Source organism: Saimiri boliviensis, chromosome 16 (genome assembly GCF_048565385.1).
Source record: "Saimiri boliviensis isolate mSaiBol1 chromosome 16, mSaiBol1.pri, whole genome shotgun sequence".
NCBI classification, from domain to species: Eukaryota; Metazoa; Chordata; class Mammalia; order Primates; family Cebidae; genus Saimiri; species Saimiri boliviensis.
In genome coordinates, this window is record NC_133464.1 from 80,861,091 (window position 1) to 80,887,795 (window position 26,705).

Sequence of the window (26,705 nt, forward strand, 5' to 3'; positions counted from 1 at the left end):
GCGGAACAATACACATCATGGCTTACCTGCGGGTGGAGTGTGGGAGAAGGGTGAGGATCAAACAACTACCCATTGGATCTGGGCACGGTGGCTCACACCTGTAATCCCAGCACTTTGGGAGGCAGAGTCAGGTGGATCACTTGAGGTCAGGAGTTTGAGACCAGCCTGGCCAACCATGGTGAAATCCCTTCTCTACTAAAAACACTAAAATTAGCCAGGTGTGGTGGCGCATGCCTGTAATTCCAGCTACCCAGGAGGCTGAGGCAGGAGAATCGCTTGAACCTGGGAGACAGAGGAGTGAGCCAAGATAATCACTTTAGCCTAGGTGACAGAGCGAGACCCTGCTCCAAAACAAAACAAAACCTACCCATTGCATACTATGCTTACTGCTGTCAGGTGGTGCAATCATTTGTACATCAATTCCCAGCAACATGTAATTTACCCATGTAACAAACCCAAACATGTATCCCCTGAACCTAAAATAAAAGTTAAAAGAAGAAAAAATAAGGTTTTATATAACTTAAGTTACATTCATTCAATTGAATATTACATAACCATTAATATTGCTGTTTTCAGAGCATGTAATGGCATGGGAATGCTTATTTTGGCTTATACATTTTAAAAGGCAAGATACAAAAAAATATATACAGTGTAATATTTTGCCACTGGCCTGGTGTGGTGGCTCATGCCTGTAATCACACTTTGGCAGCACTTTGGGAGGCCGAGGTGGGCTGATCACCTGAGATCGGGAGTTCGAACCAGCCCAACCGACATGGAGAAACCCCATATATATATTTCATATATAATATATATAATATGTATTATATATAATATATAATATATTAATATATAATATATATAATATAATATATATAATATATAATATGTATAATATAATATATAAAATATGTATAATATAATATATATAATACGTATAATATAATATATATATAATATGTGTAATATAATATATATACACACATGCGTACATATATATTGCAACTATGCAGTGGTAGCAGGCTGTAAAAGGACACCCCAAAAGATATCCATGTCCTAATTCCTAGAGCCTATGAATATTACTTTGTATGAGAAACAAGATAAGCAAGGATTCTGTAGTCAAATCTCTCTGTGTCATTTTAATTCACTGCATTTGTGGTACTTTGACTGCAGCAATTCAAAAGAAACACAGGGATTAGACGTGGGTGCCTTCTTTGTGCTCTTTCTTGCCTCTGCATCTCCGCCCCAGGAATTCTATGGGCCTAGAACTTCCTCTCCCAGTCACCTTCCCCCAGGCTGCCTATTGCAAGACAAACTCTGCTAAGACTCACTGAACTCTTCAGGTTTGATTTTTCCTTCCTCTCTGCATTCCTTGAGAGGAATAAACCTGTGTTATATCACTTGTCCCACTGTGTTATAATTTATCTTTTCTACCTGTCTAATCTTTACTTTTGGTGAGAGATTTCTTGGGAGCTGGGATTCTATATTTTGCTTCTTTCTATCCGCTACCAGGCATGAGCACAGTGCTTGGTAAATAGTAAGAAGCTCACACATGTGCATGGAATGAAAGTAAACAGAAAACCACAATAAGGCATCACACCATATAAAAAATCACTTAACAATGGCCCCTTGCTCTGTAGTACCTGGTATTCCTCAGCCGGTTCCGATGGTGTCTGCACTCCATGCCCCAGGAAGACTTTCACTCCCTTCCCAGTCAGTCTGACCTTGAACCGTGAGGTCTGAGGGCCTAAAGGATCTGAAGTCAGACAGCCTTCCCAGGCCCTGTGCAGTTTGACCTCATGCCTTTATTTCTGGTTGCTGAATCTCTGCAGGTCAGCCAATGATTAATGAGGTGAAGAAAGGTTCACAGACTTCTAACAGCCAGACCCACTTGTAACTTGATACACCTGTTGCACTTTCTGCAGAAACAGTGACAACAGTGTAGTCAATGTTCTTTTAAATAATGCCTATTTTTCTCAATATAAATATTCAAATAATTTTAAAAGATCGCCTGTAATCTCTCTACTCAGAGTTAATCATTGGTAATATTTTAAAAGTTTATTTTTAATTTTAAAATCAATACATTCCCACTGTGAAAAATACAAACAATGCAGAACATAAAGTAAAATAAAAGGAACACCCAGTTCCGCTTCCTGGAGTTCTCTACTGCTATTAATGCTTGACTGTGGCTTTGTCTAGCCTTTTTTTTTTTTTTTTTTTTTTTTTTTTTTTTTTTTTCCTATATAGCAACTGTTTGAAAAAAACACAAAATCAGCTGGGTGCAGTGGCTCATGCCTATTTTCCTATCACTTTGGGAGGCTGAAGTGGGTGGGTCCCCTGAGGTCAGGAGTTCAAGACCAGCCTGGCTGACATGGTGAAACCCTGTTTCTACTAAAAGGGGCATGGTGGTGCGCACCTGTAATCCCAGCTATTCTGGGAGGCTGAGGCAGGAGAATCACTTGAACCTGTCAGGTGGAGGTTGCAGTGAGCCGAGATTGAGCCATTGCACTCCAGCCTGGGCGACAAGAGTAAAACTCTGTCAAAAAAAAAAAAAAAAAAAAAAAGCATAAAATCTCAACAATAGGAATGGAAACAAATAAAAAAAATTACAAAGTTAATCTTACAAAGCCTAGTAAGATTAACTATTTCTTTTTAATCCTACTCTTTTGTTTATGAATGGCTAAATGGATTGTGTGGGGGATGTGCTTTTAACAGGCACACGCCCTAAAACCACACAAATCCTGTCATAGATTTAGTACAGAGCAGACAGGGATAACTGTAGTGATAGGACTCAGTACTTTATTAGCATTGTGTGGTTATTTACATAATGCCTGTAAATGGCAAAAATAATACAGCTGAAAATTAGATCGTAACAGCCTTTGCAAGTTAATTGCTGAACTAAGTAAATAACACTAGTTCTTATTTCTGGTCTGCATTCCACTTTTTCTCATCACTGAGGATTGAGAGCTATATGGTGCTTTAAGTGACAGCTGGGAGAAATAAATAGTATATGTGAATAGCAAGGGGAAGCCATCGAGTTTACCTGCCAAGATGGCCTTAGCTGTGTCCATTCTCAAGCATATAGACTGTGTCTGAGTTATTTTCTTTTCTTTCTTGAGATGGAGTTTGCTTTTGTTGCCCAGGCTGGAATGCAATGGCTCAATCAGGCTGGAATGCAATGGCTCAATCTTGGCTCACCATAACTTCTACCACCCGGGTTCAAGTGAGTCTCCTGCCTCAGCCTCCCGAATAGCTGGGATTATAGGCATGTGCCACCACGCCTGACTAATTTTGTGTTTTTAGTAGAGATGGGGTTTCTCCATGTTGGCCAGGCTTGTCTCGAACTCACGACCTCAGGTGATCTGCCTGCCTTGGCCTCCCAAAGTGCTGGGATTACAGGAGTGAGTCACCATGCCCAGCCAAGTTCTTTTCTTGAAAGATGCTTTAGGAATGCTTTCTTGAATCAGTTACCGAGCTAACCTAGGAAAAGCAGCCTTATCATTTCCTGGAGAAACAACTTACATTTGCAAAACATGTTAAAGAGGTTAACATGTGAAGTGGACTCTGTATTTGCCTATTTACTTTCACGAGAGAGTGAAAGATACATGGGCTTCACAGATAATACTGAGAATCTTAACAAAATTTGTACTTGTATTCCTCTCTTCTCACAACTCAGCTCTACCCCTGGATTTTGCTTTTTGGAAATATCTTTACCATTTACTCATCTTTGTCTTCCTATCGTCTTGTCATAGTGATTGCCTGCTACACTGCCGGATGAATAATGGATTAATTTGTACATTCATCAATTCATTCAATAGGCCTATGAGACTTTCTACTTAGCAGGGCTTGTGTTAGAGCTAGGGATTCAGGAATGTACTACATGCTGTTAATTGGCCCTTATCATCCATTTCTAGCTCCATCTATATTCTCCCCTGTATAGAATTAGCTGGAATGCTAAAAGCTACAATTTCCAGAAGTTTTCATCCATCCATTCATTTTTCTTTTTTTGAGACGTTTTCCCTATGTTGCTCAGGCTGAAGTGTAGTGGCATGATCATAGTGCACTATGGCCTCAAATTCCTGGATTCCAGTTATCCTCCTGCCTCAGTCTCCTGAGTAGCTGGGACTACTGGTGTCTGGTTTTTCCAGAAGTTTTAGAAGCAAGACATCTAGGTACAATGAAGGTTCTGTCAATCAGGTAAATTCATGCAATATCTGGAAGACAAGACAGAAGGAAGACAGAAGTCATTTTTCTTGTCATGGTTGTGGGTGGCTGGTTCTGGCAGATGTAACTGCATGGCCAAATCCACATTTCACCGTCTGGACATCATTTTCTTGGATATAGAAAATGATGGGTAGAGCTGTGGCAGTAGCAGCAGTTTTTAGACCTATGCATTATAATCATGGTGATATGACCTTGAAGCCAAAAGCTAGTGCTGTGCTTTTCAGTACTCTTGTAAATAGCTAATCTCCTTTCACTTGAAATGCCTTGAGTGGTTTCTGTTTTCTATGCTGAACTTTTTCTGATAAAATAAATAAAGATGCCATCACCGCCCTTTAGAAACTTCCCATCTCTTAGGGAAGACAGACAATGCAACTTGAGAAGGAATATACGGGGTACAAATGGACAAGGTGCTGTGGGATGGAAGAGCAGGAGCATAGAATGGGGAAGGGGCATTTCAGTCATTTATCACTGCATAGCAAACCACCTCCAAAACTTAGGCGTTACCTCTCACATTTTGTGGATTAACTGGGTTCAGCTGGGCAGTTCTGCTGGCTTCATGTCATTGCAGTCAGATGGTGGCTAGGGCTGGGGTTTCTGGAGGCTCAACTGAGATGCTGGGATGCCTGGGCCTCTCTTCTCAGGTATTCTCAGGATTTCTTTTCTCCATGCAATAACTTCCTGTGAGGACATCATGATAAATATATATATATATATATATATATATATATATATATATATATATATATATATTTTTTTTTTTTTTTTTTTTTTTTTTTTTTTTTTTTTTGAGACAGAGTTTTGCTCTTGTTGGCCAGGCTGGAGTGCAGTAGCATGATCTTGGCTCACTGCAACATCTGCCTCCCAGGGTCGAGAGATTTTCCTGCCTCAGCCTCTCAAGTAGCTGGGATTACAGGCATGTGCTACCATGCCTGGCTAATTTGCTGTTTTTAATAGAGATGGGGTTTCTCCATGTTGGTCAGGCTGGTCTTGAACTCCCGACAGACGATCTGCCCATCTCGGCCTCCCAAAGTTCTGGGATTACAGGTGTGAGCCATTGTGGCCAGCCTTTCTTTTTGTTTGTTTTTTAAACCTGGTGGTCTAGGATTCTCAAAGCACACATGCAGAAGACATGAGGCCTTCGATTTTAGGCTCAGGCTGGGCGTAGTGGCTCATGCCTGTAATGCCAACACTTTGAAAGGCTAAGGCAGGTGGATTGCTTGAGCTCAGGAGTTCGAGACCAGTCTAGGCCACATAGTGAGACCCTGTCTCAACAAAAAAAGAAAAGAAAATTAGCTGGCCATGTTGGCATGTGCCTGTGGTCCCCGCTACTTGGGAGGCTGACACAGGAGGATCACTTGAGCCAGGGAGGTCAAGGCTTCAGTGAGCTGTGATTGCATGCTGTACTCTAGCCTGGGCAACAGAATGAAACCTTGTGTCAAAAAAAAAAAAAAAAAAGAAAAAGAAAGGAAAAAAAGAAAGGTGTTAGGCCCAGAAGGGGCACAGCATCAGTTCTGCCGCAGTTGACTGGTTAAAGTGAGTCACAGGCTCAGCCCAGATTCGATGTGGGAAGGGAGGACAGAAAGGTGCGAAAAACAAAAGGCACAATTTATTGGGGGCCATCTGAGAAGGTAGACGCCACCGAGGGGTACTTGGGAGGTTTGGGAAGTTTCGTGGAGAACGTGAAACTCGTTGGTTCCATGGTTGCATGCTAACAGACTTTACAGAGGACCCAGAGCCCAGCCCAGACCCTAGCACGGGGACATTATAACAGAAGGCAGGACAGAAGAAAAGAAGGCAGGCCGGCCGGGCGCGGTGGCTCAAGCCTGTAATCCCAGCACTTTGGGAGGCCGAGGCGGGTGGATCACGAGGTCAAGAGATCGAGACCATCCTGGTCAACACGGTGAAACCCCGTCTCTACTAAAAATACAAAAAATTAGCTGGGCGTGGTGGCGCGTGCCTATAATCCCAGCTACTCAGGAGGCTGAGGCAGGAGAATTGCCTGAACTCAGGAGGCGGAGGTTGCGGTGAGCCGAGATCGTGCCATTGCTCTCCAGCCTGGGTAACAAGAGCGAAACTCCGTCTCAAAAAAAAAAAAAAAAAAAAAGGCAGGCGGGCAGACACAGGAAGTATAAGCTGGTAGGCCCTTCCAGTCAGAGGCACTAGGCAGGGGTGTCCAATCTTTTGACTTCCCTAGGCCACTTGGGAAGAAGAAGAATCGTCCTGCTCTACACATAAAACACTAACGATAACTGATGCACTAAAAAAGAAAATTGCAAAAAAAAAAAATCTCATAATGTTACAAGAAAGTTTACAAATTTGTGTTGGCCCAAAGCTGTCCTGGGCCGGAGGTACACACGGCCAGGGGTTGGACAAGCCTGCACTAAGATATCAGGAAGTAACTGCAAAATGCAGCTACCAGCCCCAGGGCTGAGGCAACGAAATTAAAAGGTTGTAGATATGAAAACGTGGAAGCTTGAAGGAGGGGCTGCGCAGAGCTGGGACTCACACCTCTGAGAAGGGGTTGCCAGCCAGCTGGTGTCGATATCTTTGATGGGGTGCAGATTCTGAAGAAACTGCAAACCAGCTTATACTGCTGCTAATGGAATACATTGCAACTACCACGAGAAGCATGGCCTGGCTCGCAACTGAAGTGAATTAGAAGCAGAAAGGAAGAAACAAGTCCTTCCACCTGCCTGGCACCTTGATGCCTCCCTCCTGGCCCACGCTGAGTAGCAGAGCCTGACCAATAGCTCATTGCTGAAGGAGAATGTGGTTTTCAGCGTCTCAGCTCACCTGCAGCACCACAAAGCATAGTTTGGAAGACTTACTCTGAGGCTGAGATGGAGTTTCAAAATCATACATGTTTGAAAAGTACTTAACATGAGTTTTACACTGGCTCTCAGTCTCTCTCTCTCCTAGCTCAACTTTTCTCTTTCCAAAATAGATTTGAGTTGGTGTCTAATAAAAGCACATGACGAATTGGATATTAAAAACAATGGGCCGGGTGCGGTGGCTCAAGCCTGTAATCCCAGCACTTTGGGAGGCCGAGGCGGGCGGATCACGAGGTCAAGAGATCGAGACCATCCTGGTCAACATGGTGAAACCCCATCTCTACTAAAAATACAAAAAAGGTAGCTGGGCATGGTGGTGCGTGCCTGTAATCCCAGCTACTCAGGAGGCTGAGGCAGGAGAATTGCCTGAACCCAGGAGGCGGAGGTTGCGGTGAGCCAAGATTGTGCCATTACACTCCAGCCTGGGTAACAAGAGCGAAACTCCGTCTGAAAAAAAAAAAATAAATAAAATAAAAAAATAAAAACAATGAAACAGAAAAATGACAAACGTTTAACACAGATAAAATGAAGAGCATATCATTCCAAGCAGTGCTTTTAAAGCAGTGTTTTCAAAATTTTGTATGGCAGCCAAAGTCAAAATATATTTTATATTTTGATCTGTTAGGCATATACACATATAACCGAAAAAAGTTGAATGAAGCAATCTTCATCCTCACTGTGCTTAATGCACTCTGATCTTTTCTATTGTGTTTTATCTAATTAAAGAAAATCTGGTAATAACTCACTAAGTTGATTTTATTGACTAATCAGTTGCAACCCACTGTTTGAAAAACACTGACTTAGAGGAAGTGAAGGTCCAATGTTTTATACATTTTATATAAATGTGTAAATGTTATATAAGTTTTAATTCTATAAATATGTGTATAGGACTCTTTTTCATCTCAAAAAGTACCTTTCACATACCTTATTTTATTTAACCCTCACAACAATCCTGTGAGGTTGGTATTTCTCCCAACTGACTAATAAGAAAACAGAGGGTCAGGCTGGGCGTGGTTGCTCATGCTTGTAATCTCAGCACTTTGGGAGGTTGAGGTCAGTAGTTTGAGACCAGCCTGGCTGCTATGGTGAAACCCCATCTCTAATAAAAAATACAAAAATTAGCTGGGCATAGTGGTGGGGGTCTGTAATTCCAGCTAGCCCATTGCTGAAGGAGAAGATTGTTTTCGGCACCTCACCTCACCTACAGCATCACAAAGCATACTATGGAAGACTGAGGCAGGAAAATCACTTGAATCAGGGAGGCTGAGGTTGCTGTGAGCTGAGATTGTGCCACTGCACTTCAGACTGACAACAGAGTAAGACTCCATGGGAAAAAAAAAAAAAAAAGAAAAGAAAAAGAAAAAAGAAATACTAAGTCATCTGCCCTAGTTCAGAAGGGGCATGAATGGTCAATGCAGAACTGGAAGCCAATGTTTCTAATTGAAAATCTTAGCCTTTCTCAATAGGCTATGCCAGGATGAGACATATAGTTGTGTTAATTGAATACTAACTTTAGGTCAGAGCTGTCTGATAGATAAGGCAAACTCTGGGTGTTGTATAATGCTTATTGTTTGATGAAAGCATACAAGTTTGTCTGAACAAATTTCCTTCTAGAATTAAATACCAGGACAAGGGCTTCGTATATGGCTATTGTACAATAAGGAGTATTGTTTTCATCAGTGGCTTTTCAGGAAACACCATATTATTATAACAATTTTGTTTGTTGTTGTTGTTGTTGTTGTTGTTGTTTTTGAGACAGAGTCTTGCTCTGTTGCCTAGACTGGAGTGCAATGACACTGTCTCAGCTCACAGCAACCTCGGCCTCCCGGGTTCAAGCTATTCTCCTGCCTCAGCCTCCCAGGTAGCTGGGATTACAGGCACGCGCCACCACACCTGGCTAATTTTTGTATTTTTAGTAGAGACGGGGGGTTTCACCATGTTGGCCAGGCTGGTCTCAAATTTCTGACCTCAAATGATCTGCCACCCTCAGCCTCCCAAAGTGCTGGGATTACAGGTGAGAGCCACCACGCTGGGCCTATTGTGAAAAGTTTTTATACAGACCCCTAGTAATAGATGCGGAGGCTGCTAGTTGTCCCCAGTAGCCACTGGACCCTTCTCTTTTTAGTGATGTACTTTCTTCAGTTTTTCATTAGACAAATGGTTGTCCAGAATAATGGCTACATTTCCCACCTGATGTGCAGCTAGGTGTTTTCATGCAGCTAAGTTCTGAGAATGAGGTGTAAGCAAGCGTGGTGTAACTTCGAAAGTGTCATTAAAGTAAAGGAGACTATATTCACTTTCTGTTGCTGCAATTACAAATCACCACAAACGTAGCAGCTAAACACAACACGAAATTTATTATTTCACTGTTTCTGTCAGTCAAAGGCCCCCTTGGCTCGGCAGTTTCTCTGGTCCAGAATTGGAGAGGCCAGGTCCTTGTGGCTGCCCCCCGTTTCCTTGCTGGCTGTCACCAGGGGTGGTCCTTAGCTTCTACCAGCCTCTCTTGGGTCCTTGTCAATGAACCCCCTCATCCCAGAGCCAGCAATGGCTCAGTAAATCCTCCTCACATTTGGAATCTCTTTAACTTTTCCTTCGCTGTAGGTCTTGAATTCTAACTAGAGAAAGTTATTTGCTTTCAAGGTCTTGTAAGGATTAGATTGGGCCTATGAGAATAATCCTTCATTTTAAGTACCTAACCTAATTACATCTGTAAAAATCCCCTTTGCCTTGTAAGGGAACATAGAGCCAGGTTTCAGGAACTGCAACATGGACATCTTTCAATTTTTCGGGGACCATTATTCTGTCTACCACAGAAGCGTGTTCTTCTGATTTGTCTCTTCTTTCCTACTGCTGAGAAAGTGAGCGTTAATGGCTGGAGTACTCTAAGGGACTAGGGAGGTCCATAACTTAGGGATGGCAAAATAGAAAGTCAAAGCAGCCTGGCCCATATATATAGACATACAGTTAAAATAAAAATCTAGTAACAACCCACTAAATTGACTTTCTTTCTTTCTTTCTTTTTTTTTGGTGAGATGGAGTCTCCCTCTGTCAACCAGGCTGGAGTGCAGTGGTATGATCTCAGCTCTTTGCAACCCCTACCTCCTGGTTTCAAGCGATTCTCCTGCCTCAGTCTCCTGAGTATCTGGGATTACAGGTGCATGCCACTAAGCCCAGGTAATTTTTTGTATGTGTGTGTGTGTGTGTGTGTGTGTGTGTGTGTTTTTAGTAGAGATAGGGTTTCACCATGTTGGCCAGGCTGGTCTCGAACTCCTGACCTCAAGTGATCTACCTGCCTCAGCCTCCCAAAGTGCTGGAATTACAGGCATGAGCCACTGTGCCCAGCTAAATTGACTTACTGACTAATCAGTTGTTTGGAATATATAATATATATTCCAAACTGTTTGGAAATATATAATATATATATATAAATAATATATATTACTACTAATCGATATTGTAACATCTAAGGAAATGACTTATTAAGAAGGTCTTGGAACAATCTCCTATTCTTGGTGGGGGGTGGGGAATAGAGATCCTTAAAAAAAACTTCTACTTTGTCAAGAGACTTTCTATCTTTGGTCATCAGACTATCCTTAAATTGACTGAAATTCATGTGCCTTTCAACTATTAAAACCAGTTGCATGTGGGCATCAATGCTGTTTGATGTGTGACTTCAGTGCAGCCGGCTTTTGCCTCTGTGCTTTATACAGGTGGTGGTTTATTTCTGCTCATACCTGGTCAGCTTCAACATGACTTTGCAGTCCAGACGTTTTTTTTTTGTTGTTGTTTTGTTTTTGTTTTTGTTTTTGTTTTTTGAGACGGAGTTTTGCTCTTGTTACCCAGGCTGGAGTGCAATGGCGAGATCTTGGCTCACTGCAACCTCCGCCTCCTGGGTTCAAGCAATTCTCCTGCCTCAGCCTCCCAAGTAGCTGGGACTACAGGCGTGTGACACCACGCCCAGCTAATTTTTTTGTATTTTTAGTAGAGACGGGGTTTCACCATGTTAACCAGTATGATCTCGATCTCTTGACCTCCTGATCCACCTGCTTCGGCCTCCCAAAGTGCTGGGATCATGGGCATGAGTCACCGCGCCCAGCCCCGATGTTCTTTTGTGAAGAGCCAGGACAAGACCTAGCTGTCCCCATCTGAGGGAGGACTCCAAGGCTCCAGGGCAAAGGGCATACATCCAATTTGTGTGGCTGTTCTTGCCCCCCGCTGTGGCCCATTGAGCAAAGTGGGGTCTGTGATTTAGTAGGACAAGAAAGGCCTCAGCTTCTGGAAAAACCTTAGCCAGGTGAGGAGGCTCTCACCTGAAATCCCAGCCACAGGAGGCCAAGGCAAGGGGATTGCTCAAGCCCGGGAGTTTGAGACTAGCCTGGGCAACTTAGGAAGACCCCATCTCTAAAAAAAATTTAAAATTAGCAGGTTTGGTGGCACATGCCTGTATTCTCAGCTACTTGTGGGGCTGAGGTGGGAGGGTTGCTTGAGCCCAGGAGTTTGAGACTGTGATGAGGTCATAGGACCACACCACTGCACTCAAGCCTGGGCACAGAGTGAGCCCTTGGGTCTAATAAATAAAAATAAAGGGCTCCACTTGCCCAAGTACGTGCTCTTCACATACGTTATCATATGTAACCTTCACAATAGTCACAGGAGATGGGGTTATCCCTAATTCACAGGGGAGCAGAGGGGCTCAAACGGATTAAGTTATCTGCCCTAGTTCAGAAGGGCAGTAAATAGGGAACACAAAACTGGAAGCTAAACCCCACCCAAGGTAGTGAGAAACTACACTTTCGATTTGCACATTTGGCCAGGGATTGTTCCTTTTCTCCTCCATTCGACTGGAGGACAAAGGGTAGCATGAACAATGGCTTGTGCTTTATACAATGTCTGTTTGTGTTGCTGTGGAAAGGTCCACTCATCCACAGGAGAAATGATCCACTTTCCTGTCCTTCTAGCCTAGAAACATAGTCTTTTAATGTTAAATCAAAATTAACTATGCATTAATTGATTGCAATAAATCCAATTCTATGATTTTATTTATTTATTTATTGTTTTTTGAGACGGAGTGTCACTCTTGTCGCCCAGACTGGAGTGCAGTGGCATGATCTTGGCTCACTGCAGACTCCCCGGGCTAGAGCAATTCTCCTGCCTCAGCCTTCCTACTGGCAGGGACTATAGATGCTCGCCACCAAACCTGGCTAATTTTTGTGTTTTTAGTAGAGAAAGGGTTTCACCATGTTGTTCAGGCTGGTCCCGAACTCCTGACCTCAAATGATCTGCTCACCTTGGCCTCCCAAAGTTCTGGGATTGCAGGTGTGAGCCACCACCCTGGCCAATTTTTTTTATTTCTTAGAGATTGTTTTTCGCATTAAAAAAAAAATGCTTTATTTAGAGACAAGGTCTTGCTCTGCCACTCAGGCTGGAGTGCAGTGGCACAATCATAGCTCACTGCAATCATAGTCCTAAACTCTTAGGCTCAAGTAACTCTCTCTCCTCTGCCTCTCAAAGTACTGGGATTACAGGCATGAGCCACCTTGCCTGACCCTATTTTGTACATTTTATTGGATTTCTAGAACTATGAAGTGGAAATAATTCAAAGTAATATGCTGATTTCAAATTGGCAGTATTTCCAGACAGATCTAGAGGTGTGAAACTTCTGAGTTTTCTAGAGCATATGTAAATAAGAGAAATAACTTTTCAAAATGTCATACCTTTGGAAATTAGGCTTACAGAGAATTCTGAAAGAGGAAAGATAGAATGTATTTAATGATGTAAATAATTCACAGCAAAAATATTTTTACATTTTTTTCTCCCCGAGATGAAGTCTCACTCTGTCACCCAGGCTGGAATGCAGTGGCGTCATCTCGGCTCACTGCAACCTTTGCTTCCTGGGTCCAAGCAAGTCTCTGCTTCAGCCTCCTGAGTAGTTGGAGTTACAGGCACCTGCCATCACACCCGGCTATTTTTTTTTCTTTTCTTTTTTCTTTTTTTGAATTTTGTCTCTACAGACATAATGCATTATTATTATTATTATTTGTATTTGTATTTGTATTTTTAGTAGAGATGGGATTTCACCATCTTGGCCAGGCTGGTCTTGAACTCTTGACCTTGTGACCCGCCCACCTCGGCCTATCAAAGTGCTGGAATTACAGGCGTGAGCCACAGTGCCCAACTAAATTGTTTTAAATTGATAAACAGTACTTGTACATATTCATGGGGCACATAGTGATGTTTTACAACATATTATGTGTGGTGATCAGATTAGGGTCTTTACATTTTTTAGATGTGTAATTATCATTAGAAGTGAGATTTCAGAGTAATCCACAATATAGACAAGAATCTTGAATGTGTGCTGATGATATAGCATATGTTTAAGGTTTCTATATGCTCTATGTTAAGAGAAAGACTCCAAACTATTCAATTTGAAGTTGAATGATAGAATACTGCTTAAAGTTAGAGCTATTTATGCTTTCAAAAGCCATGGCATCTCAGTTACAGAGAAAATAATTTCAATGGAACATTGAATGGAATTTTTTTTGGAATATTCCATTTATTTTGAAAATATATGAAAATATATTTCAATGGAATAGAATTTTATCGTGCCCATTCCATCTTACAGATTTGTAAATATACCACACTTTAATACGGGAACCTGGCAGTGACAGGTTATCACTAGGTATGCACTACCCGAAATCATCACCAACTCTCGGATACTGTAATTGTATGGTATGAATTTAGCTCTTTAAGGTGAGAACTTCTTCAAGTACTATGTTAGCTCACCTAAAAGCGTCATCTCTTTCAGCCAGTCACTTTCACTCTGAAATCACCTATTTGTGGCTGCTATTATCTGCAGACCTTGACCTCCCACTCCTACCCAGTGTTTTCTGCCAATCTCTTTCCACTGCTCAAGCTGACCATGGGAAGCAATTTTCTGAAGGCTGGCTACCAGATAAGAGGCTGCATCATTTCCAGTTCTTTTGTAAGGAGGTCTTATGCTTCCTGCTGCCCTGTGTTAGTTTCCCATTGGGCTTATTGTTCCCACATCTAGCCTGTTAGAGCTGGGTTGGAGTAAAACTTGATTCCATATCAACCCAGAACTTCCCTCTGACATTTGTAGCTACTACATTTTTAGGAGGCTTTATAGGTAAAGTTGCTGAAGTCATGAAATACCTTAGTTGTTAACTTCTTTTTTAGAAAGTTTAAAGTTCCATATGGTAGTACTGTAGCAATCTGTCAGCTTCCATCAAAGTTTCAACTTTGTGTTATTCTAAAGACAGCACTTAATTGCCTTCAAACATTGTGTCAACCCAAAGAATTGAGACAGTAACCTGAGTCAACAGTTTTCATCATCAGCAACATCATCAGACACCAGGGAGATGACTGTGCTGTAATCCCAGCACTTTGGGAGGGTGAAGCGGGTGGATCACTTGAGGTCAGGAGTTCGAGACCAGCCTGGCTAACATGGTGAAACCCCATCTCTACTAAAATACAAAAATTAGCCGGTGTGGTGGTAGGCACCTGTAATCCCAAGTACTCAGGATGCTGGGGCAGGAGAATCGTTTGAACCTGGGAGACGGAGGTGGGAGTGACCCAAGATGACACCACTGCACTCCAGCCTGGGCAACAGAGTGAGATTCTGTCTCAAAAAAAAAAAAAAAAAAAAAAAAAAGTATGGCCCCTAGATACACCTGATTGATGTCACCATGGCAACCCACATAAACCCACCCTAAACACATGCACACAAACACACAGCCATCCTTCGAAACACAAAGATGAGGAGACTCAGCCTCAGACACAAACCATACCTACAGAAAGACAGCAGACAGAGAGAGAGAGAGAGAGAGAGAGAGAGAGAGAGAGAGAGAGAGAGAATGGGTGGTGAGGGGATGGAAACAGAACAGGTAGATTTCATCAATTTAAATAGGAAAGTACAATGCTGAAATTTCAGTCAAACTGAAATGCATTGAACTGAACTGGTTGAAGGAGAGGATATGGGGAGGATGGCAGTGCTGGACTAAGGAGGCCAAAATTTAAAAAAAAAATCAAAACAGCTCTTGTTCAAAAGGAGACATTCATTTTGGGGAATCATAGTGACTTCTATTTACTCTGGTAAATTCACTCACTGATAATCAATTTAATCTCCATGATGGTGTTGACCATCAAGGGACAATACGTGACTTGGCTTTTAAAAACTGAGTGCTTCCAGGGCAAGCACTGTAAGGCTTCTAGCCGTGCCTGCAACAAAGCAGGAGCCCAACACACGTCGCGGAATGCTTTCAGGTCCCAGTACTGGAGCGAAGGGTACAAGTTATTTACGCACATCAGCACTGTTAAAAACAATATGCACGACCCGAAATCATCACCAACTCTCAGATATTGTCATTGTATGGTATGGATTCAGCTTTGTAAGGTCAGAACTTCAAGTACTATGTTAGCCTACCTACAGAAAAAAATATATTGAGGAAGAAAAGGAGAGGTGTTTTTTTGTTTGTTTCTCGTGCACTATATATATATATATATATATATATATATATATATATATATATAGACACACATTTTGGCACTCTGCGATCCGACACCGCAAGTCCCCTACGCGAACAGGAAACAGAGACCTGGAGAAAGTCCCATAGCTCAGGCCCACCGTCCCCACAAGTGTGCTCTCCCAGATACTGCACCCGGGTTTCCATTTTCAATGACGTCCACGTGACGGTGTATGGTGAGAAACTAATGCCGGATTTTCCGAATCACTGGGCTCAGCGGCTTTTACAGAGCCAGGAACCCGATCCGAGAGTTGGGGGCGCGCACCGAGCGCTCGGTTGGGTCTCAACGCCTGATCAGCGCCAGGATCGAGCGCATCGCTGCGCAGCGCTAGGTTAATTTACCTTACCTTGGGGTTGAGGATTCCAAGAGGAATGGAGGGCTTGTGGCTCCAGCTCCGAGGGTCTCTGGGGTTCGGAGGGTCTCTGGGGCATGGAGGTGCAGGCAGCTGAGCTCTCGGATTTCTCCTTGGGGTGAGCAGGGCCGGGCTGTCTTGGGGGTTCTGGAGCGCACGTGGGGAGCCGGCGCGCACTTGTGCAGGGTACTGCGTGCCACATTGGCAGGAGCTCCGCTCTTCCTCTGCACCCAAGGTCACTTCCTCTGTCCCCCAACCCCAGACCTTTTGAAGGCCACTGGTATCTGTTCATTACGAAAGGAGTGCGCCAAGCACGAAGAACATAGGGAGGCTGGCAACCCTCAGAGAAGTCAGGTACTGGGGTCAATCCTGGAGTTCTGGGATCAGAACGCTTCCTTTGCAGAAAACTCTGACCCGACGCCCAGCTGTGTTATTTATTTATTTATTTATTTCCTGCTTCCTTGGCGATCTCCGTACTTGCCCCTCACTCTGGAGAGCCCCGCAGATGCACAGGCGAGCAGCGCCGAGCGACCCCGCCCCTCAGGGCCCACAATTCGCATCTGGCCAGTTGGCTGAGGGTGGCCGCTCAGAGTCTGAACTACACATTTTGGGCCCCACGCGAGTCTCCCTGCGAGGTCTGATCCAGTAGGTCTCGGTCCAGCCGCAGAGGGGTCGGGGCGGAGCCGGCCGCCTCTGCTCCGAGGCTGGGGTGGAGCCCAGAGGGGAGCTCCCGGCTGCACTCATTCCTCTCCCGGTACTCTCCTCGAGGTCCCTTCGCCCAGCAAGACTTCGCTCTCCGCTGCCTCCCCGGGCCTCGCAGGAAGGCCGATGTCTCCTGGCAAAAACAGCCCATCACGTCTGCCACCCCCACCACGCGTAAGGGAGACTGTGCCAGGCCCTGTCCTAACCTCTTCAAAGACATCATCATCTCCTTACCAACTCCTCATGAGCCCACTCTACGGACGAGGAAATGGAGAGTTAAATGATGGAAGCAAAACCGCGAGCAGTAAGGAAGGACTGAATCCAAGCCCAGAGCGGTGTGACCTCCGGCTTCCGAGCTCTTCTCCGCGGAAGGCACAGGCTCTGGTTGCCCGAGTCTCCGCCACCCAGAGAACTTTCAAGCAAAGCTCTGATCCTGGGCCTAGACCTGGGGCAGCCCCCGGCGCCCTTGGCTGCCCCAAGACCAGTCCCAGGCAGCCTGCGCCTCTTCTACTCTCCTTGGCGAACCCTCGGGCCTCGCGGAGAAGCAGCGGCCCGCCCAGCGCGCAGAGTGAGATCGAGGCCGGAGCCTCGGAGAGGACGGTGGCTTCTGCTTGGGGCCCGAGGTCAAGTTTCTGCGCCTCCACCAACTAACTGGGCGGCGGAACTTCAGTTCCTTGCCTGGCGAAGGTTGCTGTAGAAAACCTAAGGAATTTAGAAGGAAAGGCGTCCTGAAACGAGGCAGTGTTCAGCAAAGATCAGTGGGTAGAGGAATAAGACTCGGATCAACAGCGACAGTGTGGGGATTTGCCAGAGGAGAGAGGCTGCCGGGGGACTGGTGGGGGACCTTAGAAACTCCACAGCAGCAGCTCCTGATTGCTTCTGACGACGACGACGACGACGATGATGACAGCCGTAAAACAACAGCTACTATTTGTAGAGGGATTCCTAGGTACTGAATTAGCATTTTATATGTATTTTTGTTGTTGTTGTTTTTTGTTTTTTGTTTAAACTTCACACTGCCGGGCGCGGTGGCTCAAGCCTGTAATCCCAGAACTTTGGGAGGCCGAGGCGGGTGGATCACAAGGTCAAGAGATCGAGACCATCCTGGTCAACATGGTGAAACCCTGTCTCTGCTAAAAATACAAAAAATTAGCTGGGCATGGTGGCGCGTGCCTGTAGTCCCAGCTACTCAGGAGGCTGAGGCAGGAGAATTGCCTGAACCCAGGAGGCGGAGGTTGCGGGGAGCCGAGATCGTGCCATTGCACTCCAGCCTGGGTAACAAGAGCAAAAACTCCGTCTCAAAAAACAAAACAAAACAAAACAAAAAAACAACTTCACACTGACTCCAGGAAGTAGTATTTGCCTCCACTTTCTGGGTGAGGAAACTGAGTCATTGAGAGCTCGAATCATTTTATCACGACTACGAGCTGGGCCAATTTTTGAGGGACCAGGGACGCGATCGCAGATTTGCCACACCCTAGAGCCCAGGCGGGTGTGGAGAAGCGCAGGGCAAGAGCACTGCCACGGCTGCGCAGGTTCCCCTCTCTGATCCAGGGGACTTTATTCCGAGGGACTCGGTTTCTCTCTCTCCAATAAAACAAAACAAAACAAAACACCAACAACAGCTTCTATCTTTGCAAAAAGAAAACGAAAAATGGCGACTCCTGGGAGTGAGGTACTGGTTCTGAGCCCAGGGAGCGCCGGGAGGGCCGTCGGGTGCACCGCTGGGCTAAGGTGCGCATCTGAGAGCTTCCTGCAGGAGGAGCAGTGTGGTCCTAGCGGTTGGAAGCCCTCTAAATCCGGGCATCTTTGCCTCTAACAGAAGACATTCTTGGCAGGGTCTCCGGGGGCGAAGACTTATCCAAAGCAATGCTTCTTTTGGAAGGGTCACGGAAAACTGCTTCGCCCGCGTTCTCAGCTTTGCGAGGAAAGAGGAGACCGGGCCACGGTGGGAGCCCGCGGCGCGTTTCGCCGCCTGCAGCACTGCGGCGCCAGGGGGGCGGTGCTTGGCTCTGGTGGGATGCAGTGTTGACTAGCGGTACTGCGAACTGTCTACCACGCTCTAGGCTATATTGCCTGAAAAAGTCATCTTGAGAAGATATTACTAAAAATTAAACAAAACTGACAATTCATCCCCTCACAGGGTGCTTCAACTCGAAATCCAAGTGCAATATTTCTTAATTACATGGTTTTCTCTGATTAGTATCAAAAAAAAAATAGACGCTGATCAGCCTGGCCAACATGGTAGAAAACCCGTCTCTACTAAAAATACAAAAAGTAGCCTCGAGTGGTGGTGTGAGCCTGTACTCCTAGCTACTCAGGAGGCTGAGGCAGGAGAATCCCTCGAACCCGGGATGTTGCAGTGAGCCGAGATCCCGCCACTGCACTTCAGCCTGGGCGACAGGATGAGACACTGTCTCAAAAAAATAAACAAACAAAAAACAACAACAACAAAAACCCCATAAAATTAACAAAAGAAAAAGACAAAAAGATGCTGATTTAATTTTTAAAGTGAATTTGAATCATCCCACTGCCGGAAAGGTCTGAATAAAAGCGAGGAGAATCAGTTTTTATCTCTTCCTATGTTATGCGTATTTATTAAGCCTTTCCCACAAACACAACCTGAACACAAGGACCAGACCTTGAAAAGAGGACAGGCCTGGGATGCACAGATCTGTTTGTAAAGAACTGTTAGGTAATTTTAACACGTTAAATAAGATAATGGGTTTTCCAAACCCTCCAATCAGATACGTTTTCATAATTTCTAAAGATGTAAAAATCATACTGGCTTGTGAATAGTTGTTTCCAAGGCGCACTAGGCCGCTGTGCTTGCCTTCAGCACAGCCTCTACCTCCGAACAGGAATTACATCCACATCCTAAATAGCGAGTTCCAAATATCTTTGGTTTCCGGTCACCCAGGGGTTCAGCTTTCTCCTTCACCCCCAGATCCAGGTCTGTCTCCCCTTGCTCTCCCTGACAGCAGCGTGGGATTAACTGGGGCACAGGTGCTCTCCCGCCGCTCCTAAGCCAGCCCTGCCGCTACTCACTCTGCCTTACAAGATGTTCTCTTCCTCAGAAGAAAGGGGTGCAAGTTAGAAGATAAGCAGTAGTGAAGTGTGCAGCTAGAGGAGAAGAGGAAGAGGAAGAGAAAGGTTAATAAGAGGAGGAGGAGGAGGAGGAAGAAGGAAGAGGAGGAAGAAAGATCAGGAAGAAAGAGGAGGAGGAAGGGGAAGAGAAAGGAGAAGAGGAGGAGAAGGAAGGGGGAAGAAGAGGAGGAAGAGGAGGGAGAAGAAGAGGAGGAGAGGGGAAAGTAGAGCAGGAGGAAGAGAAAGAGGAGGGAAAAGAATAAGAGAAGCAGGAGGAAGAGGAGAGGGAAGATGAAGAGGAGAAGGAGGAAGAGGAGGACTCACTGTATTCCACTGGCATCAATTTCACCGGATTTTTGAAAACTCAAACATTTTCTTTCAATTATTTCTAAACTTAAAGTGGTCGCCGGAGTAAGAATGGCCTTGTTTATGAGCAGATCAAGGCACTCGGTGCCGCTCCCCCGCTGTGGGTCGGGGAGCTTTCCCTTGTGTGCAGTACAGTTTCCATGGTCTTTGAAGAGTCAGCTTCTCTAAACAGGTCCCAAGGTGGAGTGCTGGAGGCTGGCAGGAAGGTGCGCAACAGCCACAAACAACGCCAATCCAGTATCACTAAAAGAGGGCCCCAATACTACGGAAACCAATGGCTCTTTTTCTTCTGGAAGTTCTGCCGGCATCTACCTGCGGGGCCCCAGTTGGCACATGCGCCTGGGAGAGCGGGTTTTTCCCCTTCGGTCAAAGCTAGGCCCCGAAATTGCTGCCCCCTTCAACTGCCAGGGCTGGTAGGTCCAAGCCCGGGGTCCTTTTAGGCCCTCTGCTCCTCCTCGGCGAGTGGTTGAACCTGCCCAGCCAGGAGAAGCCCTTGCCTCTCATCGTGGTTCCTGCGACCGCCGAGGCGCGACGCTGGAGGGCTGTGGCGACGCGCTAAGGCCAGGCGGCAGGCGGCCCTCTCGGGCGGCAGCGGGGGCAGCGGGCGGCACTGCACCTCCGGGGGGCGGCGGCGGCGGCAGCGCCAGCAGCTCCTCGCCGGAGGTCACGGCGCAGTCCTGCTCAGGCTCCGCAACCCCGCTGCCCCCGACCGCTGTCCCGCCGCCGCGCTTCTTGTCCTCCTCCTTTTTCCACTTCATGCGGCGGTTTTGGAACCAGATCTTGATGTGTCTCTCGGTCAAGTTCAGCATTACGGCCAGCTCCACCCGGCGCGGCCGTGAGATGTACTTGTTGAATAGGAACTCCTTCTCCAGCTCCAGCAGCTGTGCGCGCGTGTAGGCGGTGCGCGTCCGCTTGTTCTCCTCCGGCTCTGCAGCGTAGGCGCCGCCTGCGGGTGACACAGAGCGTGAGTGTGGCCCCCGGAGCCCCGCACAGCCCCCACCCATGCAGCACAATCCCTTCAAGGTGGGTCAGGGAGCCTTAGGCCTACCAGTTGCTTCCACCAGAGCCACCAAGCCCCAGCATCTTATTTCAGCGACTAGTGTAGGCGGGCAAAACCCTTCCTTAGTGAAGGGAGCCTTTTTTGTTTGTTTGTTTTTGTTTTTGTTTTTAAGACAGAGTCTTCCTCCATCGCCCAGGCACGATCTCGGCTCACTGCAACCTCCGCCTCCTGGGTTCAAGGGACTCTCCTGCCTCAGCCTCCCGATCAGCTGAGATTACAGACGCGCACCACCATGCCCAGCTAATTTTTTTGTATTTTTAGTAGAGACGGAGTTTCACCACGCTGCCCACGCCAAAACTGAGACGCCTCCTGCCTTGAGCCTAAGCTCGGTTCTGCCTGTGAGTGGTGGTCCTTGAATGTGCTCATTTAATCGGTGTTAACGAACTGATTGATGTTGATTTAAATGCATTTGATAGATGTTTAAACCGGCTGGATCCTACAAAGGCAATAAAACGCCTTTAATTCAGGACTTTAAAAATCCTCCTCACGGTGACCCACAGTAAGAAATACATTTTAGATCATCTGTAGTTCACACACGGACATTGTAGGTTAGTCATACTGACAAATCTTAAGGACATAAAACAAACCTTTACCACGTATGATGCTATCCACGTTTTCCCCAATATCTAATATTTCGTTAAAAAAAATGCTGACCTCGCCGGGCGCGGTGGCTCAAGCCTGTAATCCCAGCACTTTGGGAGGCCGAGGCGGGTGGATCACGAGGTCGAGAGATCAAGACCATCCTGGTCAACATGGTGAAACCCCGTCTCTACGAAAAATACAAAAAATTAGCTGGGCATGGTGGCGCGTGCCTGTAATCCCAGCTACTCAGGAGGCTGAGGCAGGAGAATTGCCTGAACCCAGGAGGCGGAGGTTGCGGTGAGCCGAGATCGCGCCATTGCACTCCAGCCTGGGTAACAAGAGCGAAACTCCGTCTCAAAAAAAAAAAAAAAAAAAAAAAAAAAAAAGCTGACCTTAACCTAGTAAGTTGATGTTATGACCTGTGAAAGGGTGCAACTTACAGTCTGAAAATTTTGTGCTAATATAGGCTGTGACATATTTTGTTATATCTGGCCATGTATTTCCTCTCTCTATAGTTATATCGTAATTAGTCCCAACCTGAGAGTCAGCAAATTCTCCATAATTGTTTTAATTATGGAGAATTAAAATCCAGCGGGTCTTCTGCCCCAGAGGAGAAGGAGTGTTGTTCTGGGGCCAGAACAGAACTCTGGCAGCTCCAAGACTCTATGCCTTGGGTCCCAAATGCCTTCAGAGGTGTGGAGGGGAGACGCAGGGACCGTGGCCCAGCTGCGGAACCGACAGCCCGACGGAGGGGTGGGTGGTGGTGTAGAAACCAGCCTCCCGTGTCTCCAAGATGCACCATGGTGCCCTGACCGAGGAGTTTGGAGACCCACACTCAGTGTTTACCTCTGTGCTCAGCTAGGTCCCAATCTTTTCCTTTCTGTGCAAAATACTGACTGCACCCGGACTGTGGACCCCGGCGCGGGAAGTTCCACCAAAGCTCTGGGGAGAGGATTGTTTTAGAGCAAAGGCAGGGGACATTACTCCTGTGAATGTTGGCTAAGCTTTAAGGAATTGAAAGGCGAGAGAGAGAGAGAGAGAGAGAGAGAGAGAGTGTGTGTGTGTGTGTGTGTGTGTTGGGGGCGGGGTTAATTTCGTGAGGGAACCCTGGGTTTCCCCCCAGGTTGAGAAGAGGTTCCAGCAGCTGAAGACAAGGCTCAGACTCTAGTCGGGGAGAGTCCGGGTCCCTCCGGGCATCCCCGAGTCTACCTGACATCCCAGACCTGGGAGAGAAGCCAGGCGGACTTTCAGGAAACATTTTGAAAGGCTCTCTAAAGTTCTTACATTAAACCCACATTACCTTTGGGTTCCTGCCTTGGGCTGCGGGCTTCCTGGAGTCTCCGGGAGAGACTGCTCCGGGAGCGACGGCCCGGGGTGCACTACTCTGGGAGGGGAGGACTGTGTCCAGCACCAAGAGGCAGGGGTGGAGGCTGAGAATGGTGGAAGAGGTCAAGGGCGCAGGGTGAGCAGTTTAGGCGCCAGCGCCGCAGAAGCAGTTGGGGGTCAAGGTTTTCCAAAACCTCTGTTGTCATTAGCGTTTACATTCCTGCTGCCAGTGAGAGCCCTTTGGTCACTGCTCTTCCCAGGGGCAGGTGGGTGTGCAATTTTTGAATTTCGGCTCCTTGGAAAGTTTCCCCTAGAGGAACGCGGGCACAGCAGCCGGCCCCCGCAGGCCGCAGCAGGGGAAGAGAGGGGAGGTCGGCTCCCTCCCCGAAGGCCGAGCATGAAGCGGGTTAGAGGGCAGCAGCAAAGGCCTGGGGCCAACTCTTAGCCCCAGTGTGTCGCCCTCCTTGGTCCCCCGAACCCCGACCAAGCCTGATTTGCGTACAGGTTTTACTTCCTGGCTTCTTGCCTCGGCCTGAGCCCAAGGCCTCCAGAGCAGAGGTCTCACAGCTTGGGTAGGGATAGGGAAGTTACTCCCCCTCACAAATCCTCTTTCGGGGCCCTGCTGTGGCCCTTTTCCTGAGGAAGGCCCAGGCCAGGGAGCAGGAGCTCCGAGGGCCGAGGAGGCCAGAAGAGAGGCCTGGAGGGGAGGCAGCCCTAGAAGGAAACTGGGTGGGGATCGGGAGCCCCCCACCTTCGTCGGAGGGACTGTCCTCCCGCCTCCTAAGAACCCCGCATTTCCGGAGACTTCAAGGCCTTTGGCCCCAGCCGCGCGAGCGGGATAAGTTCTCAGAGGCGCCACTGCCGCTTCTGGCGCCCGGGTCAAGTGGGTTTCGCTGGAGGTGGGGACGATTGCCTTGGAGTCCAGCCCCGCTCCTGCCTCAGGACCTTCGCCTTAGCGAGCAAATGAATTAGCAAGAGGAGAGTCCCCTGGATCCCGGGAAAGCTGGGGTCCTCCTCCCTCTCCTGCACAAAGCTCTGCCTGGCTGCGCCTGGGGTCAGGGTCAGTTAGGGTTGGCCAGACTCCGCAGACGGGCGCCGAGGATTCTCGCGGTGGGCAGTTTCCGAGGATTCCGCGCGGGCTGGAGCTGTTTTCCCCTACTCCCGGCTGCCAGTTGAAAGGAAGAGGCAACTATTTGCGTTGCAGGTGTGACTGGAAGTGGCTGCGGCACGGCAGCGATGACAGTGTGTAGCGGCGACGACACAAGCCGCGCCGGAACTCTCCGCCCGCGCGGGGCTGCGAAGAACCCGGGGGCTCCGCGTCTCCGGCTCCCCGCTCGGGGAAAGACCTGTTCCCGGATGGCGCCGAGCGCCGCAGGAACCAGGGCTCTTGCCTCCCCACTGGCTGGGCAGGGAGGGCCCATCTTCTGCAAAATTACTTCCTGGGAAGCAGTGCGGGGAGACAGCTTCAAATGCTTTCGGTTGGTGAAAAACGAATTCGCTTCTCAGATCCTCTCCGAGCTGCCAGGCTCTGACGTTGAGCCACTGGCCTTCGGCCTCGGGGTGAGCCCCCGCCTTGCCCCAGCCCCTTCCTCTTTACTCGTATTCTGTTTCCCCAACCGAGGCCGCCGGACACTGCGGGGTTGGCTGCAGTTTCCTTTCCCTCCCTGCCTTTCTGCACCTACCTGGTGCTCCTAGATGTCTGCCCTTCCTTAACCAAGCGCGGGAACTGAGGGAACCCCGGGCTCCAAAGGCAGTCTGGGCCCGGGGTCAGAGGCACCCTTGTCCCTATTCAGTTTCCTCGACGTGCACTACCGAGGAGTCCTGGGTTCCCAGATCCCTGGTCGAGGAGGATCTGGAGGGTCCGAAGCCCCAAGCAGGACTCGGCCTCGGTTCTCTAGGGAAGGCGCTGGAAGCGGGCGGGCTCCTGGGGCGAAGATGGGCTCAGCTTACAGGGAGGGAAGGAGTTTACGCTGCCAGGAGAGCTAGGTGGGAAAGATGCTTCAAACTGGACCAGAGAAGCGCTGCTTTGCGGGATGGCCTCATTAGCTCCCTGATGTAGTTTAGTCAGACCCTGGAAAATCCAAGGTGCCGGGAACAGAGAGAAGGCTCCTGTGAGCGCTTGGAGGTAGGGGCGGCCGGGTGAGAACCGGAAAGGAGAAAGGGGTGGGGAGCCAGGCTTACCTGCCCACTGGCCTTTCCACGCGTGAGCTTTGGTAGACTTCATCCATGGGAAAGGCAGCTGGACGCGGTTGGGCTCCTCCAGGGCGCCGGGCTCGGCTCCCTCCTGGAAGGGCCCGGCGGGCAGGTGGGGGAGCGCAAGCTGAGCCGGGAGGTGATGGTGGAGGTGTGCCACCGAGGGGTCGTCGGCGAGGGGGGGCACCTCATACGGGGAGATGTCCGGGGGGCTGCCTTGCTCCAGCGCTCCCAGGGCGCCGGAGAACGGGGGCGGCGGCAGCGGCGGCTGGCGGCCCAGGTACAGGCACGCAGGGGGGCTGGCGCTGAACTCCGGCGCTGGGCCCCGCTGGAATGCGCACGGGTCCTTGTAAAGCTGCGTGGCCGCGTAGTACTGCTCCTCGCCGTTCATGGCTGTGGCCCGGGCCTGGGTACAGGGAGCTGGGAGTCGGGAGCTGGAGCCGGGGACTTGGCACTGAGCGGCGTTCCCACTGCCGGAGCCACCCCTGCTCGCTTTGACAGCTAGGCACTGATCTCAGAGGGAACCCACAGCCTGCGGGGACCGGCGGGCCGGCCGCCGCGCCATAGGCTCTGCGGGACCCCACGTGGCTCAGCCGGGGGCAGCGATTGGCCTGGCTGACCGCCCTAAGAGGCGCGGCCCAAGTACCCGCGAGCACCTGCATTCATTCCAATTCTCTCTGGTCTGAGTTTGCTGCACACCCCTGAAGCGGCAGCTGGAGGTGCTCTGCAAAGTGGGCGCTCACGAAAACATTAGAACCACTCATTTATGAGAAACATTTTCACTGTGGCTTAATCGTTTCTATTTTCCGTTTTCCTGTATTTTTTTCTATTATCTTTGATAATGGGCATAGTGTTTTTAAAAATTGATATAGTTTATAAGGAGACATGTTGAGCTTTAAACTTTTTAACTGTTGGGGAATACGATTTAAAAAAAAAGTTTCCAGACCCAGCTCTCTAGGTAGGAAGCCTTTGATTCTATTTTATGAAGTTTATTCACAGCCACCAAGATGTCAGTTAAAAAATGCACATGACCCTGACATTCGCTGTGTTTTACTGGTGGATGTGCTACAAGTACTTTTGGGTTGTAAGCAGTAACTTCTGAAGCATTCACAGAGACTTTTTAAATTCTTCTGTTTTTTTTTTTTATTTATTTTTTATTTTTTTTAATTGAAGGGTATTACAAATTTTGGAAAATTGGGGCCCATTTGGCCAACTCAGAACGTAGTTTCCCAATACAGTGAGGGGGAAAGACGCGGTCTCCCTCTTCGGGCTGCGAGACGGGGCAGGTGTTGGCACGGGGGTTCCAGACCCTTGATGACTCTACTGGGCTGGGACCCTGGCGGAGTTTGCCTGCGGAGAACACCCACTCTCTTCTGCTTGCAATTGAAATAAGGCAAGCGAGAGAGGGGGAAGTGGAGGAGGAGTTACCTATTTAGAAAAA

The 26,705-nt window shown here is 47.7% G+C and overlaps 1 protein-coding gene across 1 annotated transcript; it reads right to left on the reverse strand.

The window, feature by feature from the left end:
• Positions 1-20,603: 20,603 nt before the first annotated feature.
• Positions 20,604-25,655, reverse strand: PDX1 (pancreatic and duodenal homeobox 1). Its single transcript, XM_039473318.2, has 2 exons — positions 25,253-25,655; positions 20,604-21,049 (listed from the first exon to the last, which is right to left on the reverse strand). Exons 1-2 carry the CDS (start codon positions 25,653-25,655, stop codon positions 20,604-20,606), a joined length of 849 nt encoding a protein of 282 aa, XP_039329252.1.
• Between the last annotated feature and the right edge of the window lie 1,050 nt (positions 25,656-26,705).